The sequence below is a fragment of the Macrotis lagotis genome, chromosome 6 (genome assembly GCF_037893015.1).
Source record: "Macrotis lagotis isolate mMagLag1 chromosome 6, bilby.v1.9.chrom.fasta, whole genome shotgun sequence".
Taxonomy (NCBI): domain Eukaryota; kingdom Metazoa; phylum Chordata; class Mammalia; order Peramelemorphia; family Peramelidae; genus Macrotis; species Macrotis lagotis.
Window position 1 is genome coordinate 15,109,723 of NC_133663.1, and position 21,007 is coordinate 15,130,729.

Here is a 21,007-nt window from a genome sequence, read left to right on the forward strand (position 1 = left end):
GCCTGTCTTTGCCTCACACCATTCTGGGCATGGGCAGACAAAATCAAAATGGAACAAATCTCTACTCTCAAGAAGCTTGGAAGCTATCAAGTTAGCCATCATGTAGAAGGGCCTAGGCTTCTTTGTAGGGGAGTTCTTGATGAGGAATGTCTCCAGTAATGCAGACTGGCACACAACTTGATTGTGGAGAATTGCTTAGAGCATAGGTGACTTGCCTGGCATCAGGCTGGGGTCAAACAGACACTATGCATCAGAAGTGAGAATAGAACCCAGGTCTTCTTGGCTTTCACATCAGCTACATAAATAGAAGCTAGGAAGCCAACCCATTGAAACTGGGCTGCAAAGTAAGAGACCCAGTCATCAAGGAGGAAAGTTTGTGAAAAGGGACTGTGATCAGACCAACACGAGCTTGAGGCATCCTGTTTGGTGTACTACCCAGGACTAAGCCTGACCTTGGATTTGACCTTTCATTTTGGGGCCAGATACAGCAACTTTGGATTGCTTATCTTCCTTATCTTCTTAAAATCTCTGGGGCAAGTATACATTCATTCCAATAGAACAAAAAGGGGGTAAGCGTAGCTTTGCCTGCTTTTCCTCCTCACTGAACTCTGCAGGGGACAGGAACTTGGACTCCTTGGTTAGACACTTGGGCCAACATTTGAACATTAAGGACATGGCATCTCAGATTGTTGAACTGAAAGGGATCTCAAGTCATTTAGCCCATTCATCTTATTTTATAGTCAAAAGAATTGATGTTCAGAAAGAGCAAGAGATTTGTCCAAGGTTGCGCGGTAATGAATAACAGAGTTGGGATTCAAGTCCCGTGACTGACACAGTACTCTTCCTATTGATTGTGGAGTAGAGTATCTAGTTGGTTTGGGGCTTCTGGAAAAATAACATAGCAAGCAAAGAGTCACTACCTTCAATGTGTGGTTTATGGAATAATGCAAGATTTGAACTCCTGCCTTCTATCTTTATAGTTTTCCCAGCGGGCATCCTGCAGCCTCCATTCTTCAGTGCAAAGCAGCCCAGTTCCTTGAATTTTGGTGGCATCGGCATGGTTATAGGACATGAAATTACCCATGGCTTCGATGACAATGGTGAGACCATCATTATTATGTTCACTTTTCCCTGAAAGTAAATAGGAAAATTGGCAGCATTTTCTTCCCTCTCCACCTTCCGTATTCAGTCATTTTCCAGGACTTGTCACTTCCACATGCACATGCACACATCTCTGCCATCTTTCCTCTTCTCTCTCATCTGTACAGGCACCCCACCAGCTTAGGTCCTCTTAGCCTCTCACTTTGACCACTTCAACAGCCTCTAAATTGGTCTCCCTCTCTCCATGTCTATCCTCTGCAGTCTGGCCTCCATACATACAATTGATATTTCTATAGGATAGACCTGACTTTGTCAGCCCCGTGCTCAATAAACTCCAGTGGCTCCCTGTTGCCTAAGTCAGCTGTTAAGTATTTAGAGCCCTTTGTAGTCTGGCTCATTTCTGAGTTCCAGGTTGTTTTTATTCTGTGAAATAAGAATCACTCCCTCCCCCCAAGTACTCTTTGGTCCAGGACCCCTGGCCTTTTTGGCTCTTCCTCACCCTAATCTTCTGACTTTGGTGAGGCTTCTGTTACTGAGCTTAGAATGCTCTTTATCCCCATTTCCATCTCTTAGGATTCCTTGTTCCTAGAAGTCTCAACTCAGGTGTGTCCTACATATCATCATTTAACCGTTTGTTCATTCAATTATTTTGCATTTAGTTGATTCCGCAAGTAGAAAGTAAACTCCTCGAGGGCAGGGAATGTGGTTTTGATTAAACAATGGCTGGGATGAGATGGAATGCAATAGAATATGAAATCCATGAGGATATCAATGCAACATCCAATAACCATAGTGTTCAAATGGTGGATTCAGCTAATGTGTTGGGTTTTCTCTATTCAGAGCTGCAAGAGTTTAACTCATTTTAAGGAAATGGGGACCCAAGTGGGCTTAGGAATGGTCTTGAGAAAGCAGGTGGTCCCTGAGCTCAGCTGAGGGGTCTGAGTGGTAGATGTGAATTTGGAAGTTAACCTAAGGTGAGACAGAGCCAGTTCACCAAGAAAGACAGTAAGGAGCCAGGACTCACATGTAAAGGGATAGGAAGGGAAGAGGAGGGAAGAAGACAGGGAGTGGTTTCAACAAGTATTTATTGAAGGTCTACCATGAACGTGGCATCTTTCTAAGGACCATGTGGCATTATTCTTGAGAAGCATCATTAAAGAATTTACAACCTAATTTAGGCAAGTGAGAATTTTATATGCAAGGCAAGTAAGCAGCAATCGAAAATCAAGTCTCAAAATATAGGAGAAAGGTAGGGCCTTAAGAGAATAAGGAAGAAGAAGCTAATGGCATGGGGAAATTCTTGAAGTGGATACAAATCCCAGTTTGCAGTACAAGCATCAAGTCTCTCTGGATCCTACAGAATTTTTTTTTTATTAGAATGGAAAACATGAACAAAGATTTGGATCTTTCAGAGTCTTGAGGTATCAAGTCAAGTCGATTCACCTTTTTAACAAAGGCAAAAAATCTGGCTCATTCAACTAAGAACCAGTTGCTTCAATCAGGGAATATTTCCGTTCAGTGCAGCAGTAATTCATTAAAAGTCCCTATTCATGTGCCAGTGCAGATAAAGACTTGCCTGGTTTCTGAAAACATGCTTGCCCTTTGGAAGTTTACATTCTATGTGTATGTCATCAGCACCTTCCTACTAAATTGCTTTGCAGTCTAGTTTCAATGGGTTGGCTTCCTAGCTTCTATTCATGTAGCTGGTGTGAAAGCCCAGAAGACCTGGGTTCTATTCTCACCTCTGATGCATAGTGGATGTTTGACCTCAGACAAGTCACCTATGCTCTAGGCAACTCTACAAAATCAAGTTGTGTGCCAATCTGCATTACTGAAGAATTTAAGTACAGATTGAAATAATTCCCAAAAGCAAAGAATGGCAATAATTGGGGTGGGAAGGTGTGGGGTGGGGTAGAGGGGGAAGAGGGCTGGGAAGGTCAGTCCTAGGGTGGCACCTGAGTACTGGTTATAGCAGAGAGAGGGGAGTTTGCCAATCCCTGTACATATTTCAGATCCAGTTTCTTTACCTTTGTCCTTTGTTTGGACTGGATCTGAAATATATAGAGGAGTAAATGCACCATCAGTGAGAAAAGATGGGTTGGAACTTGGTTCTTGATCCCCAAAGGACTAGGAGGACAGATTAAGATTAGATTTGTTCTCAATAATTATCAGTGTATAATTATCAGGAGGTTGGACGTGACCAGGGAGAAATGAGAAGCATTCAGGATTGAAGATGAGAAATAATGAGCCAAAACAGAGACGGATCATTGAAAAAAGAGACATAAAACATAAAATTTTTTCAATTATGGATAGAGAAAAAATTTTAATCTTCTCCAATTCTATTTCTTTTGGGGTTTCCTCAGTCATCTTCTTATAAAAGCTAATTTCTTGGAAACAGTATTGTAATCACCCTCTTTCTCCCTCTCCAGGTAGAAATTTCAACAAGGATGGAGATCTTGTTGATTGGTGGACTCAAGAATCTGCCAAAAATTTCAAAGAACAGTCTCAGTGTATGGTGTACCAGTATGGAAACTTCTCGTGGGACTTAGCAGGCGGCCAACATGTAGGTCATCAGCGCCTTCCTACTAATTTCTCTTCACTTGTTAAAGCTCTCATTATTTTTCTGCTTTTCTTTATCATGAAATATTTCAGGGAGTGTGTGTATTTTTTTTGACAGCTCAATGGACTCAACACTTTGGGTGAAAACATTGCTGACAATGGAGGTATTGGGCAAGCATACAGGGTAAGCAGCATTCGTTATCTTCCTCTTTTAGTAATTTAGAACAAAATTCTGAGACAGAAAAAATTGACCAGTTTTTTTCATTTTGAAAAACTGATCTTTAAGTGAAAATTCATACTTATGTGAATAATTCTCTTCAAACTTGAAATATGTGAAGGATACATTTCAATGCAATGACTTCTAATGTTTTTTTTATTTGTTTTTTGCAAGGCAATGGGGTTAAATGACTTCCCCAAGGTCACACAGCTAGGTCATTATAAAGTGTCTGAGGCTGGATTTGAATTCAGGTCCTACTGACTCCAGTACTGGTGTTCTATCCACTGCATCATCTAGTTGCTCCCTAATCAACTCTTAAAGAGAAATTTCGTTTTGATTTCATTTCTTTCATTCTTGAAAATTCTCTATATTTCAGGCTGTCAGAAAGAATTTTAAGTCTTCTTTACAAATGAGTCGGTTTTTTTTTTTCAAAAAGGAGAGACAGAGTGTATCATCTTTTAGAGACAGACCCAACCTGGCTAGGAGCCCCCACACAAGTCATTTCATGTCTAAGCTAATATTTCAAGACTATTAGATTCAGGTAGGTGACTCAGCGGATAGAGTTCTAGACCTGGATTTAGGGAAATCTGAGCACAAATCTGACCTCACAATTGAGCGAGTGATACCAAGCCTGGAAGTCAGGAGGGAACTGAGTTCAAATTTGACCTCAGACACTTAACTCTTACTGTGTGACCTTGGACTAGTCCCTTCACCCCAGCTGCCTCACCTCCAAGGCCATCTCCAGTCCTGAGTTATATCTGACCACTGGATCCAGATCTATAAGAAAAAATGAGGCTAGGGACTTAGCACAGGTCTCTTTCCTCAAATCCAATTCATGGGCTTCTCATGGCCTCTCCTCCCTGATGTCTCTTCTTGGAGAATGATAGATTTATCCAGGGACACATAGGTAGTGTGATTTGAACTCAGGTCTTCCCAATCCCCAGTCCTTCCACACCATTCAGGGCTCTCTGTGCATAGCCCTCAACAGTTATCCTACTCAACAGGAGACTGAGGCCTGCAGGTTGCTTCACCTTGGAGATTTGGGGCTGCAGTGGGCCATGCTCATTGGGTGTCTGTTGTCCATTTAACATCAAATAGAAAACCCCAGGAGCAGGGACCCCCAGGAACCAGCCAGTAGAATCATGGCCCCTGTACTTCCAGTCTAGATAGAGAGGTTCAATCTTTAAAAAAAAATTAGTGAGGTCATAGGTTAAGACTTGAGACCTGTGAGAGCTTTATTAGTTTAAACCCTCACCGAGCTTTTGAATGTAAACTAGTTTGTCAAATTTAAAACACTATAAAAGTTAGAGCTTTTAGCATTGTAGTTATCTGTAAGAGTTGAGAACATGTTCTGTCATCTCATTGCCTAGGCATATCAGAATTTTGTGAAAAAGAATGGGAAAGAGAAGCTGCTTCCCGGCCTTGACCTTGACCACAATCAGCTGTTCTTCTTGAACTTTGCTCAGGTATGGTGTACAGATTCTTGGTGGACAAATAGGAAAATCTTTGCAATTGTGATTTCCTAATGAGTCAGATGCCAGGCCTCATCCAAGGGGACCATTTCTCATTTGGCTACCCTTCCAAGCCAGAAGCTGCCAATCCCATGGGGTTAACGTTGGATAGTCCCTCGAAAGTTCCTCCATGTCATTTGCTCCTAGAATATAGAATTGTTTCAGGGATGCTGGATAGGTTTCTCACCTACATGTCTACCTGGAAACAACCCTAAAAAATAATGGCTAAATCTGCTAAAAGGATTCTGCTTTTTTTTAATGCTATATTCCTTCCATTTGCATTCATAGGTATGGTGTGGTACATACAGGCCAGAATACGCAGTCAACTCCATCAAAACCGATGTTCACAGTCCAGGCAATTTCAGGTAGGCATTGAGTACCATGGCCAGACCCAAACAGTGGTCATTAATGGTCCAGTGATTGGCAATTATCATGGCCCTTTTATTGTTTCAAGTTTCATTGCTTCTGTTAGGAAACCCATAATTACCCAATGCTCCAAGCAAACCATTTTCTACATTAGCCAATCCCATCCCATCTAAAACTTTATATTAAGTATGAAGTTAGTTCAGTACTCTTAGAATCAAATGTAAAACTAGTGGAGTAATATTTCACAAGTAACAAAAGATGCATCTGAATGAGCCAAAGGTGTCTTCATTGCATTCAAGTCTTGGTCTTCATGAAGATCCATACAGAGACTAAGAAATGCACTTTAATTCTGATAACAAAGATGCACCATTCAAAAGACTGATAGAGCTAGGAGAAGGCATAGTGAGAAGCTTATGTAGGTCAACTAAGATCCACTGGATGCGAAAAATACAAATTCCCTTTGAGTATGAGGGAAGGAGCCCAATAACTATATACTATGACAGAAAAAGCCACTGCACAGTCTGGCTCCCCATTCCACCTGGAGGACCTTAAGTGGTTGAATGCCTGCCATCATTAGCAAGTGGGAAGTTGGACTAAATGTCTTTTTCCATTACCAATAGCTTATAGCTCTAAGAGAACAAAAGACTATGGTGTTCATTTCATCTTATCTTCTATAGCTGGAAAACCCTAACATTTAACACTTTGATTTGAGGATGGTGCAAAAGTCTGGCATTTTACATGGAAAACCTCCAGTGTAGCAACTCACAAATAGACACCAACCATTTATTTGTCATTAACATGACAAGAGATACTAAAACCTTCATTCACTTTTCCAGGTTTTCTTAGCATTATGTGCCGGAGACAGGCTTAAACTCAGATCATGTTTGCTCTAAGATCAAGCTTTTTGCCAATGCATCTCTTATGATCATTTGCATAGCAGGAAATCTAACAATTTGGTCTTAGTGCTCTGTAAAAGCAGTATTTTAGGTAGATTCTAAAAAGGAATTAGAGAGAGAGAGAGAGAGAGAGAGAGAGAGAGAGAGAGAGAGAGAGAGAGAATGGCTTTCCTTCCATGGGCTAACATAAAACTCTAATACATGGATTATCTCCTCAGTAACTCCTGAAGAGAAGTTATATCATGGAGAAACCCTGGCAAAAGAGCATGAAACAGATAAAGAAGAATACATTATATGGAAGGAATTGTGGGCAGTTTTGTTCAGAACAAATGAGCACATTAATAAATAGAAGAAAGCTTTCTAGGGCCTTTTATTTTTTTTACATTGTCCTACAATGACCTGAAAATATCTCTTTCAAAGCTTACTCAACCAAGACTTATTGTTCCTTTCTTGAGATATCAGGGTTAGTCTTCAATGGCAACTAGCAATTTCTTAGTGGTTCAGTTAATACCAATAGAGATGAATAGTTTTCCAAGGGCTTCTTTTTTTCCTCGTTGAGTAAAGAATAGGGGCCTATTGAGTCTTCGTGGGATAAAATGTATAATAGAGCTATGTCTTATGAAAGGGATATCTCAAATAAAAGAAAGAAGATCATTAAATATAATGTTGGAATAGTATTGAATATTTACAAAGATATACTGATGTGAAGAAACCCAAAAAGCAAATCATGAATACAAGCATGGTAGTCAATATTTGGGTGAAGAGTAATGGAGGGTGAAGCAGAAACTGGTTTGGCACTTGGTCAGAGGAAAGATATAGATGAGGGTTTCAGTAAAAAGATCACATCAATGGAACAAAGAGACCATTAAAAGTTTGGGGGATCTTCAGTTCTCCTGGCAGATACTGTGTTCTCTCTGCCAAAAAAGAAATGCAATTGTGTATTTCCTGAATTTCTTTGAAAAATGGTAGAAGAAAGTACCTTCCATTCTGGAACTATTTCTTAAGAACACATAGTAAGGACTGGTTGCTTGAGGTAGAAATGATCGGAACCCTGAGATGAAGAGTTGACTCTTTTGACAGAAGGTTTGAAAGTTAGTGATAATTCAACATGAAGGTACATTTTGGGGAGAGTAGATTTTGAAGAAATCAGAGACAGGATGAGCTGGGTCACATTGGCTAAAATTGTAAATGGGAAGTTCATGCTAGGAGATGAGAAAAATCTCAGGAAATAAATTCTGATAAATAAATATGGAAAATAATTCCGTATAAGGTCAATACAGTTGTGCCATGATAGTACAGGTCAGTGCAGGTGGTCATGTTCTGCAGCCTGTTTATTCCTACCATCTATCTATTGGATTATTAGGTTTATTCCTACCATCTATCACTCACCATTATGGATTTTTAATTTATCTTCCTGAAAAATACAGGATAATTACATCCTTATATCCCTATCAATGTCAAGCAAGGAGTAACAGTAATAGTAAATATTACTTTTTCTTTTGACAAATAGACCTTTTCTCAACAAGCAAGAAAATTGCTTTATCTAGGTCATTTGTGATAGAATACACACTTCCCTGTGATATGAGACAGAATTTATTAGATGGATTTACACTTAGACTGAGAATCAATGTTTATCAATGACTGTAGTATGGAACGTCAACAAACATTGCCGACTGCATACAATATGGAATTAGTGGGGATAATGGGAAAACAACTGAAGTTAGAAGACATTCATTTAATAATTATATATATATGTATAAATATACATTATAATATATATTTACATATATATTACAATATATAATCATACTATATCTATTATAATGCATTTATTTGGAAATATAATTATTTATCATAGTTATTATAAATTTAATAATCTCAACTGGAAAGCACTGGTAGAGGAGAGAAGAAAAGTCATCAAGAATAGGCTTTTTGAAGGTGAAATTTAAGTTTCATCTTAAAAAGAAATCAGGAGCTTGAGAGAAAGAGAGAAAGGGTTCCATGATTGGGCGATTGATAGTGAAAAGTCTTCTGTTTGAGAGATGGAGTGGCATCTGTGCAAGGAAGGTCAGTGTCCCTGGTTTTGAGGGTACAGGGAGAATGAGGACTTGAAAGAGTCTTGAAAGTGAGTAGGAAGGGGCCAGAATTTGAAGCTGACTTTTAAAGAAGTCAAACAAAATATCTGATCCTGGAGGTAATAAGGAGGCAATGGAGGAAGGAGCATATGTCTTCCCCATATTATATGACTTGAGAGTTCTGTGTCTAGTTTTAATTCTTAATGTTCATTTTATTATTTTTCTGCCTTATTGTTTGATGGATGATATCCATAGGCTACCATTTTTCACTGTACCAGACTCTTAAATTCCTGGTTCTAGGTCACCACCATCTAGGAAAACAGAAAATCCAATCTGTTAGAATCATGGGTAAAATAAGGGAAAATAGGCCCTGAATGAGGGAACAGGTCTCTGTGTAAAATGCATGAACCCAAAAACATGGCCTTTGTAAGATTTCTGGTGACAGCTCAAAGGCCTTTGTGTTGTTTCCTTGCTTCCTCATTTTGGATAGGTTCCAAATGGTTGAAGTTGCCAGCTAAGAGACTTCTGACAAATGAGGTGTTACTGGATATATACACATTTTGTATTATTAAAAAAATCTCCTTTCTTTTTTAAAAAAAACTCTGTAGGTATCATTTTATTATTTAGTTGGGAAGTTATTTCCCTTGGACCTGACCCTACATGTTCCTCTCTGTGAATTTTTCCCTTTCATTTCAAAAATGGATTGTATTCTATATTTTTTTTAAGAGTAAATGGAATGTCAACCTTTTGCCAAGGAAATCATTATTTTCTGTAGGGGTAAAAGGATTTCCTTGGCAAAAGGTTGGTGTTCCATTTAGTTTTGGAAATGGGTTGCTTCCTGGTTCTACCTATTTTTTTTAAAAAAGAATACCATGTTTTCAAGACCCAGAAAAAGTTTTTGAACACTGAGTTGATGTTTCAAAGGTGATTGATGGGAAAGTATTTCTCAACCACATGGAAGATTTTTATAAGTCTATGCTATAATTGCCATTATTTTCAACACTAAAGGAGAAATGTGTTTGGCAGCTGACTGAAAATCGAGCTGACCCCATTTGCCAGACCCAACCAATGACTAGTTAATTTATCACAGGGTCCCAGATTTATCCCCTGAAAGAGACCTTCTAGACCAATACTTCATTTTATAGAGAAGGAAGCCAAGACCAAGGTTTGAAGTGACTTAGACCAAGGTCACATAGGTAGGATATAGGACTGTTGGGTTTCATTCATATAGCTCCCATGAACATCAGCAGGCAGGTCATTGCCCCAAAATGAGTGCAGAGTAACAAAAATAAAAAGCCAAAGCTATTGTTCCTCTTTTTGGTTTTTTGCAAGGCCGTGGGGTTAAGTGACTTGTCCAAGGTCACACATTTAGGTAATTTTTAAGAGGCCAGATTTAAATTCAGGTCCTCCTGACTCCAGGGCCAGTGCTCTATCCACTGCACCACCTAGCTGTCCCAGTCAAGGTCCTCAACTTGAGAGGACCTCAGGAAAGTCAGAAATAACATCTGAGGCTTAGAGATTGAGTGACTTGCCCAGGTTGTGTTTATCATTAGAGGCCGGATTTAAACTCATATCTTATGACACATAATTCAGTATCCTTTTCATGACCTCTATAAAGGCCTAAGTGGTCACTCCCAATGATATGATATAAATGAGCTAGTGGTTTTCTGATGTTCCAACTTCAAAGTGATTCTATTGTCTACAATAGGGCTCAAACTCACAGACTCAAATGACTATTGGAACCTGAAATCCCCACCTGAACTTCTTGACCATCTTTCTCCTTTCTCAGGAAAAGAAGATTTTAGAAAATTCAAAAGATTAAATATACTCCCTTTATTTACTAAGGGATAACCCTTACTTTTATAGTATTGTCTTTTTGCAGAAGTGAATTTTTATTGACTATGTAAAATCGGTTTAAATAGTCATTATCATGCTAATATTTGCCAAAATCTGGAATGTTTTTAATGAATTAATTACCATTAATCACTATCATTTTTCTCCAAATAATTCTTGAGTCAATATAACTGACTGGTACTGGGGGAAACAAACCTTTGTTTTTCCTTCAGGATATCTTCCCCATCAGTGGGTTTCCAGCAATTTAGTAAATCAGAATTTTTAGGTGATAAAAGATCTATTTAAAATTTAGTTCCTAGCTCTTTAAGTCAGATCACTTTTTTTAAAAGGATCATCCTAATATGACTCTGCTGGCTTTGCCAGGTTTGGGGGGGTTTCTGCGCTTGGCTTTTTGAGACTTGCTCAGAGAAACATCTCCCTGAAACATCTTCTACTTGTCCTTCAGTGAATTTTACTATTGATTTTACTATTACTACAAATTTGGGCTAAGTTGAAATATATATGTAGCAATCAGATAGCAGCTTAAGGTTTATATTTGATCAGCACAGCAACCCTGTGAGGTAGATGTCATTCTTGTCCTCATTTTACAGATGAGGAGTAATCCCTTAAGATTACAAAGCTAGTAATATTGGAACTCTTGATTCGACAGTACCCACTGTGCCATGTAGCAATCTCTTTTAATCTCTATTTTACTTGTAAAATCCATTTTGGGCTGATCATAGATGCCATGATAACTATTGTTGACATTTACTTAGCCTCTACTTGGGTTCCTTTGAGATTTTCAACACCAGAAATTTTGTAGTCTTGCACTATGGTCATCCCCTGATAGCCTCCTCATGACATGGGGTGGCCCAAGGAAGCACAACTTGAGTCAGGTCCTCTCAGGTTTCAAATACAGGCTCAGTCTATTATCTGCCTCAGCCAGGTCAGAGAAGTTCATTGTCAAAAGAAGATTGGTCCTATCAGGAGATGAATTTGCTTCTTTGTTTTTTGTCTCAACACCATGAAAATGGCAATCTGTGCTAGAGAACAGCATTCTGCTTATAAACATGGAATCAGAGATCCCTGAACCACTGGGGGCATTGAGGTATATTCTATATAAAGGATCTTGTTTTGCTTAAATACTTGAATTTAGGGGGTTCTTGACTGGATAGACCAGTCAAGCCTATGTGGCGTGTTTCTATTTTAAAGAAGACACCATCCAACACCACCATTGGACACACCATTGAAAGTAACTTGTGTTTTGAACCTACAGTCTAAGGAAGCTTAAATTCCTATCATGTTGCAAAGTTTCTAGTATAGGCTCATTCTATTATCTGTCTTGATGAGGTCAAAGAAGTTGATTGTCAAAAGAAGATTGATCCTATTGGTCCTCCAGAGGAGGAGTGGTAATCTGTTACTAATGAATAGCATGCCTATAATCATGGAATCAGAGATCTCTGAACCACTGGGCCATTGAAGTATATTCTATATAAAGGTTGTTAGTCTTGATAAGATAGATCAGATCAGTCAATCCTATGTGATTGTTTGTATTTTAAAGAAGAACCTCCATCCAAGACATCGATACCCACAAAATTTTGTTGGGTTTGGTCATGTCACTAACAATGACTTGTGTTTTGTTTTGAAGGATCATAGGAACTTTGCAGAACTCTCCAGAGTTTTCAGAAGCCTTTAGATGCCGCAAGAATGATTTTATGAATCCATCAAAGAAGTGTCGGGTCTGGTGATTCTAGAAAGAATGAATGAAGGCTGAAGACAGACTTCACTATACAATTGAAATCTGGAACTTTCTATGGGGAGGGGAAAAAAAAACCTGGGCACCAAACTCACTGTACATTACAAGAGGGGCAATAAACTGAGGGGGGGAGATGCTTCAAGATTTTAATTTCAAGTTAAGGAAGATGACTGTGCAGCCAAAATTGTTGTGGGGAGCATGCTCATCAAAGAATGAAGGGCAGAGGACTCAGGTTACTAGCCACCTAAACCAATCCCAACTGTTGTACATAATGGTTTTCTCTGGAACAGTGCTTTCCAGTTAATGTCTGTTTTCCATTTGGTCAACAGAATGTAATATTCCCACTTGGGAGCAGGCTTAATCACCTATGAATGTAGATGGGTATTTTTAATCAAAGAGGAGGAAGAAAATGTCAAAGAATATGGCAGGATAACAGCTTCTCATGCAGACACCAATAGTTGGAATAGTTGGAAATGAATGTAAAGTATTGAGTTTTTTCTTTCCTGCTTCATCAATGCCCTCTCCCCTTCAAAGAATTCTTAGGAGAATGGGAATATGGAAATTGAAGTATTTTTGAAAAGGAGTCATTATTCTGTAATTGTTAATTTTTTATTCCAAAAGCAAACTAATTTGCCATAATCATATTCAATTAAGAAAGGAAACTATCGAAAAGGTCTCTTTTTTGATCCCCCACTGAGAGATACTGAGAATCCCCCAAGCTCTCTTGTAATTTTTTTAAACAATTTCTTGTTCTCTCTAGACCTGCTCTTTTTAAAAGATTTGGTAGTAATGTATAGATCATAATTTTTATATTTAATTATTAACTATGTGTATGGAAAAAAGTAACTGCTATATCTATATATACCTATATAGAGAGAGTTAGATGTGATGATCTCTGATCCACAATTGGGGATTGGTATTTCAGCGTTGATTTGAAACATTCTTTACATTAAGGAACCACCGGCAAACCAACATCTGTAAAGTATTGTACAGATTTAAATTTGTGAATTTTTTAAATGATAATTCATATTTTACAAAAAAGCTTTAAGCCAGAATTTTTGTGTAAGATTCTCTTTCTGACAAGTTTCCCGGAGTCCTGACTGATGTCTGTATTGTAGGGGGCAATCAGATTTTCAAAAATCAATAGTAGGTTCCTCTGATCAGTACTGCAATGGGCGAACCTGCTTCTGTGCGATTCCATGTGGGGATGGAATCCCCCTGGGTCATTAGGGGGGTAAGTCTAGACCTCCATTGGATCCCGCCTAAGCAGTGGCAAAGTAATAGGCACATGCTGTTCTTAAGGATTCCCCATTATCTATTTCCTAACATCAGTAGACTCTGGTATTGATGAGGGTATCACTGGAAGGAAAAAGGAAGAAGTACAGTTCCCCAAGACCTTAATTGAATGATCATTCTGCATTAGAATCTCAGCTTGAAAAGCTGATTGAATTCAAATCTTTCATGTTCCAAAGAGAGAAAACTGAAAACCCAGAAAAGTGAAATCCAGGCTTGGATCTTAGGACTTCTGAGTCCCATGCCAACAGGCCAGTCAAAATGATGTGAAAACTAATTAAAAACCATTGCAAGCTGACTAACCCAATGGTGATAATTAGCAGAGGAAGCCAATGATATGAGCAGAAAGTTCTTGAGGGAGCAGTCTCCCCTCCTACATTTTTCCATGGGCTGGAAAACTATTTCTGGGATTTCATGATTAAGGAAATAACCTCCTGCATATGGCCCTGATTTCCATGTTATGTTTATTTTATCTTTCAATGTCACCTAATGAAAATGTTGTTTTTATAATAAACAGAATTTGTGAGGCTGATTCTCACCAAACTTCTACTGTCAACGGTGTCTTTTATGAATGAGAAGTTGGATGGAAAGGAAGTTGGACAGCAAATATTTGAAGGTCTTAAATCACAGACTCTTTCTGATATTAGCTTTGAAGTTGCTAATTGGGAGGAAGCTCCAGAATGAGAAGCACCTAGTGTTCAATAGATAAGAAGTCAATGCTCAGCTATTTGCATCTTTTCTTTGTTCTTTGATTTAAGAAAAGAGCTGATAGTAAAGTGATCCATCTGTTTGGGTGGGCTGAAAGAAGGTCTAAAATAATTTCACCACTAAAATGTTCCAATTATACAAATTCTACACTAATGAACACTTGCAATGAATCTGGGATTTTTTAAAATATTATTTTATTTTTTCAATTATAGGCAAAGATAAGGGGCAGCTAGGTGGCACAGTGGATAGAGCACTGGCCCTGGAGTCAGGAGGACCTGAGTTCAAATCTGGCCTTAGACACTTAATAATTACCTAGCTGTTGTGGCCTTGGGTAAGCCACTTAACCCCATTTGCCTTGCAAAAACCTAAAAAGTTATAGGCAAAGATAGTTTTCAACATTCCACTATGCCACCTAGCCACCCCAACATTCATCTCTTATAAACTTTTGAATTTCACATTTTTCTACCTGTCTCCTTCTTTCCCTCCCTATGACATGATATAGGTTATATACATGCACAATCCTGTTTAAAATATTTCCCTATTAGTCATGATTTGAAAGAAGAACCAGAACTAAAAGGGAATAAAAACATGAGAAAAAGAAAAAAAACATAAAACAAGTTTTAAAAAGTGAAAATAGTTTGCTTTTGCTTTGTAATCAGACTATTTGTTTTGCTTCTGGACATGGATGGAGTTTTCTGTCCTTGTTTTCGAGCTGTCTTTGGTCATTGAACAGCTATCAGGAGCTAAGTCCATCATAGTTGTTCATCTCACAGTGTTGCTGTTAATGTGTACAATGTTCTCCTGGTTCTGCTCCCTTCCCTCAGCATCAGTTCAATCAAATCTTTCCAGGCTTTTCTGAAGTTTGCCTACTCATTGTTTCCTACAGAACAGTGGTTCTCTGGTATTCAAATTTGTTCAGCCAGTTGATGGGTGTATCCCCTCTGTCCAATTCTTTGCCTCTCCAAAAGAGAGATAGTTTATTTTTGGACATGGGGGTCTTTTCCTCTCTGAGACTTTATAAATCCATTTTATATAGGTGCCGGGGAAGAAGTGAAATGAGGACTTCTCTACAGTCATACAACATAAATAGGAATTTGGATTACTTGAGTGTTATCCTCTTCCCCTCTATCTACTATTCATTGAAAGTTGACATTGAATCACACCGATGGCCATTGGAAGTGCATAGCAAAGAACAAGAGCCTCTAGAAGTGATGAAGTAGGATTCTTTTCCAGGGTGAGAAATATTGGGGGAGATGGGGTAAGGGGAAGCAGGGGAATAACTGCTAATCCTTCCTTTGCAAAACAAGTATCTTTTGCTTACTGAATTTTTTACTGAGCCATCTCTAACCCGAGAATGACAAAGTGGGCGAGAGGGAGAGAGAGAGGGAGAGGAGAGAGAGAGGAGAGAGAGAAAATCAGATAGTGGTATATTAAATTATTTTCTTTGCAAGGAACCAATTTGCAAATCATGAGATTTCTCCTGATAGGAGCTCTGCTTGTTGAAGTTTCTGCTGAGAATATACACATGCATTTTGGGGGGCTTGAGTGGTCTTCCCAGGGCAAGCCCACCATTCAGGACAAAACAATGATTACATTGCCTGCGTCCATACACTACAGGTGTCCTCGGGTCCTGTGGGAATGGCTAAGTATCTCATTATTGAACTTGGGGTCAGGGATTGGGAATAGTAGACAACAGGTTCCTGATTCACTTCTCAGAAAAGTATGCAGAATTTCACATGATTTCTGAAAAATATAAAATTTCATTATTAAATTCATTATAGATACCATATTAAGCAATATAAAAAAATCATACCTCTTGAGACTTTTAAGACTTTTAAGGCTCATAAAAATTCAGTGACCTACTTTTCTTCCCTCTTCCCCAACCTACTTTATGAACTTAGGGGAAAAGAGGGAAGGAAAGAAAAGCTAGAAGGGAAGGGAAAGGAAGATTATAGATCCCCAATCCCAGTGTAGGTGTTGAAGAACATCTTTAAGCTATTGCAAAACTGCAAAAGTCAAAACTTGGCTCCAAAGAAGAACCATGAGGAGACAGCTTCCTCTACTCCTTTGGAAGAGGTGGGAAATGCTCAGCTGTGGAATGTTGTATTGATCAGTTTTGATGATCTTTAACTTGAGGTTTTTTCCCTCTAAAAATTTTTTATTAAAGTGGATAGTTTTCTGGGATGGAAAGGGGAAAGGATACTGGAAGAAATTTGGGAAACATAAAAATGAAAGATATCAATAGGAACATTTTCAAAAATGAAAATCAACCAAATGGGCTGGAGAAGTTTCCTCCCCCAAGACTTCCCACTCAGGATCCTTCCTGTTCCAAAAGTTAATGACCAAAAAAATGTTGACTGCAGAGGTGAAGCAGACATTCCCTGAGCATGTTCATATCCCAGGCCTTGGACTCCATTCTTACAATTGGATAGTCCATTGGTGGGCAAGAAATATCAATTTAGAGCTAAATGGAATCAATTCAACTGAGCCCCAACTTGGTGAATGAACTTGCCCAAAGTCTCCATCCATTGAACAATAGGCAGAATTTGAACACAGATCTGGGTTCTGCTGCCTGGTTAAGGCTGAGGTTCTGTTAAGGGGGAGGGGAAAATGGCATCAGTGGGTCTGATTAAGGGGACTCTAGGAAGATTAGGCACCATTTCCTTTGCTTTTATGAGCACATTTTGATCCAAAAAAGACATGGGTGAAATGCCATCCAGATGTCTTATATAATTCTTTTTTTTTTTTTTAGGTTTTTGTTTTTTGCAAGGCACATGGGGGTTAAGTGGCTTGCCCAAGGCCACACAGCTAGGTAATTATTAAGTGTCTGAGACCGGATTTGACCCCAGGTACTCCTGACTCCAAGGCCAGTGCTTTATCCACTATGCCACCTAGCCGCCCCTGTCTTATATAAATCTTAACTTCAAAATGAACTTTTCACTTCTGGGGAGTAATGAAATTTCAGACCTAATGTTCAACGAAATTCAAAAAGCTCCCATACCAAAAACAAAATCATTTTCCAATTACTCAAAGTGTTTCTTTGGACCTACCTATTCAGGGCTTTTCCCCTCTTGAAATGGCCTCATTCTGGGAAAATGCAAAGGAGAAAAGACTCCCCTCCCCAAAATCTCATTCCTCTCCCAAAGTCTTCAAAATCAAGTTTCTTAATAAATGTGTCCTGTTGCCTTTGAAAAGGGGAGAAGGTTTGAGCCCATAGTTTGAAACATGGGCTTCAAATGCTGTCAAGGATGAATTTTCCAACTCTTGGTTTGAAACACTAGAACATCCCAACAACTGAGAGTGGAAATCACTGAGAAGACAATAGTCCAGGGGCTACTCACACATTATATACAGATAAGGAGTTATGAAGGCGGTTTGAACTTAACATTGTCGACCCAAGGATACTTGACCAAAGAGGAGATTATTGATGTGAAGAAAATAATGACTAGGCAATGGAGAGAGCCCCTGTTAGCTGGGATCCTTGGGGTATCACAGGAAAGTGAGGATGGATGAAGTTTGTTTGTTTTTTTGGGGGGGGGCAATGGGCTTAAATGACTTGCCCAAGGTCACATTGTTAGTGAGTATCAAGTGTCTGAGGCTGGATTTAAACTCCTGATTCCATGGCCGGTGCTCTATACACTAACTGTCCTGATGGCTGAATTCTTAACAGAAAATTTATTGAGAAGAGTAATGCAGCATGGGCAGGTTTGAAAGGGTGGCAATCTGCGTAGTTGAAGGGAAGACTCACAATGATAAGATCTCAGATCAAAATAAAAATATTTTTGGTATTTTTACAAAAAATTTTCTATGTTCTACCCTCAATGAAAAAAAAGCATCTGCTTTGATTGTTTTTTGGAAGTCAATTGACCCATACAAGGAGCTTCAAGTGGTAATAGAGACCTGACAAGGCAAACCCTTTGAGTATTTGTCTTTGACTATCTGATGGTCATTAGATGGTATGTGACTGATCCATCTTACCAGACCTGTGCTGATATGTTCTTTACATTTCAAAACATTTCAGTTCATTCCACCACAGATTTAGAGCCAAGAGAAATGATAAGGATTTTAGTCCAACCCTCTTCATTTGATAATGATGTTTGTCCTTCATTCTTTTTTTTTTTTAGGTTTTTGCAAGGCAAATGGGGTTTAAGTGGCTTGCCCAAGGCACCACACAGCTAGGTAATTATTAAGTGTCTGAGGTCAGATTTGAACTCAGGTACCTCCTTGACTCCAGGGTCGATGCTCTATCCACTGCCACCAACCTAGCTGCTCCCTGTTCTTCATTCTTGAAGAAGACCATGACATCAGGCAGGTGATGCTATGGATAAGTACATGAATTGGATTTGAATGATGGGGGCACTGTGCCTCTCACTTTCTCTCCTCTGGAGCCATCAGGGCCCCAGTGATCAAATATGAAATCAGTACAACTGGAGATGGTCAAGGCTAAGTCACTTGCCTCACACAGCTAGTAAGAGAGGCAAGTGTCTGAGGCTGGATTCACATTCCTGTCCTGGCTCCAAGGCCACTGGGTCACCTAGCTGCTCCTTTGATAGGAGATGAAACCTCAGGAGAAGCAAAGGGACTTTTTTAAGGAAACAAAAGGTGATAAATAGACAAAGGTAGATTGGAATCCAGATTTTCCCCATCCCTAATCCAGTCCTCTTTTCACTGTACCAGCCTGGTTTAAACCAAGATGGCTCTAAAGCTGTGGGGAAGGGAACTTACTGTCATTGTTTTAAGTGGTATAGCTGAAATGTTGTTCTTCCAAATTATTGTTTTTACAAAAACAAATCCTCTGGGGTTTTGTAATGGAAAGCCTGGCAGAAAATCATTCCACAAATAATGATGGGTTATCTACCGTGGCAGTGAAGGAAAGAATAGAAAACGCTAGTAATTATGATTCACTTATTTTTATGTTTCTGAACTTCCTTCTTTACTAAGATGCTTAATGATAGTTTTGTTCTGTTTATCAGACATCGTTAACTCCAAGCATCCCTGATGGGTGAGACGTCTGGACTTGGAATCACAATGACCTGGGTCCCAAACTTTGCCTCACAAGAGAGCCTACAAGCTATATGAATGTGGCCAATCACTTAATTTACTATTTCTCCTCCCCCGCCTCCACCAGAGGCAACTCCCACCCTATGAGCATCAAGTCCAGATGAGTCAGTTGGGTGCATCATCAGTGGAGATGGTTTTGAAGCAGTAGTTCTCTGCCCCGGGGAAATCAAATTGTTCCATCTTTACTTCAACCCGTGAATTCACTGTTTGGGAAACTCCCAAGGGGGAGAGCCAGATCACCCCACTATGGGTACTGCTCTCCAGAACTGAAAATCCTAGAGAGTTTCTTGGGAGGAATGAGAGACTAAAGGACTCATAAAAAACAGTTATATGAGAGACAGATTTGAACCCAGATCCTTCTGATAGGAGGCGAAGCCTTTATCCAATACTTCTGCTTCCACTATGCATGTTTTGGACCCTCTCTCTCTATGAATGTGTGTAGATTTTCTTTTTGCACTATAACTATAATTTCATCAGCAGAGGGAGCTTCCAATGAGGACTTTCCGTTAATAATTCATGACTGTATCCTCACTGTCTCTCTCTTCCTTTGTTCCTCGGTCTCTTTTCTTATCTCTCTGTAGCCTGTCTCTCTCCCTTTTTTCTCTTTCCAAATTCCCACTATACTTAAATATATCTACATATCTGTATATCTATATATCTATATCTATACACATGTATTTATAAAATATATCACAGTATATATGAACATATGCATATATGTGTGTGCATATATCTAGATCTAGGTCTAGAACTATCTAGAGCTAGATATGGTCAGATTTAGGTCTAGATAGATATAGATAGGTGTATGTGTACAAAATTTCTTCAGTGTGGTGTATATGTAGGTGTATGAGTTTAGTACCTGGGGCTCCCTACTTTGAGAATGAAGACCATTTTGGCCTCAGAAGCCCAAATATTTTCATTTGGTTCAGAGCTTGGCAGCCTTTTTCAAAGATGCCAATGCTTAACATTGTGCTTAAGCCCTCTCTGTGAAGTCTGGCCAGGATCCATTTGAGACACTTCTAAATAGAGACCACAGAACTGCATCAGCAAGATTGGAGTCTGGCCTTTGAGGGAGTTCTCTCCCCCTCCCTCCAGGAGCAGGAAAAGCTCTGTCTGCATCCTCCTCCAGGTCAGCCACAGGTATGTGAGGAGCCAGCCAGGGGCTGAGATTCAGGATGTGGCCGTTGCCTGTGGAAGGCCAAGCCAACTCGTGGGCTACGTGGGAATGTGACCTTGACCTTGGAGCACCTGGGTCTCACCAGCCGATTGAGATTCTCCCAGAGGAGAGTGGCCGGCTCACTGCACTGAAGACGTTACCTTTCCTGTTGATTTCTTGCTCTTGGCACCGGTGTTGGATGGATTTCTGAAAAGCTCTCGAGCCCCACTCCTGGAGGATTTGCAGCCTCTTTAAACATCTGAGGCATATTGACTTGCATTTTTAATTTCCGTTTGACCATCCTGAGGAACTCAGCCATAGTAAATGTTGTTCCAGCAATGTCAAAAATACCAGTTCTAGCCCCGATCTCATCACATTTCACTAGAACATATTTATATGGATTCACAACAACTTCATTACCTGCTAATGGCTGGTAATTTCGGAAGCCCACACCATCACCAGCCCCTTGTGCTAT

General features: G+C 39.4%; 2 protein-coding genes across 5 annotated transcripts in view; both read left to right on the plus strand.

The window, feature by feature from the left end:
- MME (membrane metalloendopeptidase) overlaps window positions 1-12,390 on the plus strand; it is a 109,469-nt gene extending 97,079 nt beyond the window's left edge. For all 4 annotated transcript variants that reach the window (XM_074190786.1, XM_074190787.1, XM_074190788.1 and 1 more), the window contains exons 18-23: window positions 981-1,100; window positions 3,531-3,664; window positions 3,779-3,844; window positions 5,248-5,343; window positions 5,677-5,753; window positions 12,207-12,390. In XM_074190786.1, the coding sequence (XP_074046887.1) occupies window positions 981-1,100; window positions 3,531-3,664; window positions 3,779-3,844; window positions 5,248-5,343; window positions 5,677-5,753; window positions 12,207-12,306 (593 nt within the window). In that variant the 3' untranslated portion in view covers window positions 12,307-12,390. The remainder of the gene's footprint in view (window positions 1-980; window positions 1,101-3,530; window positions 3,665-3,778; window positions 3,845-5,247; window positions 5,344-5,676; window positions 5,754-12,206) is intronic.
- Window positions 12,391-18,012: 5,622 nt separating this feature from the next.
- LOC141492084 (neprilysin-like) overlaps window positions 18,013-21,007 on the plus strand; it is a 72,822-nt gene continuing 69,827 nt past the window's right edge. The window contains exons 1-2 of the mRNA XM_074192714.1: window positions 18,013-18,020; window positions 20,472-20,603. Of these exons, the coding sequence (XP_074048815.1) occupies window positions 18,013-18,020; window positions 20,472-20,603 (140 nt within the window). The remainder of the gene's footprint in view (window positions 18,021-20,471; window positions 20,604-21,007) is intronic.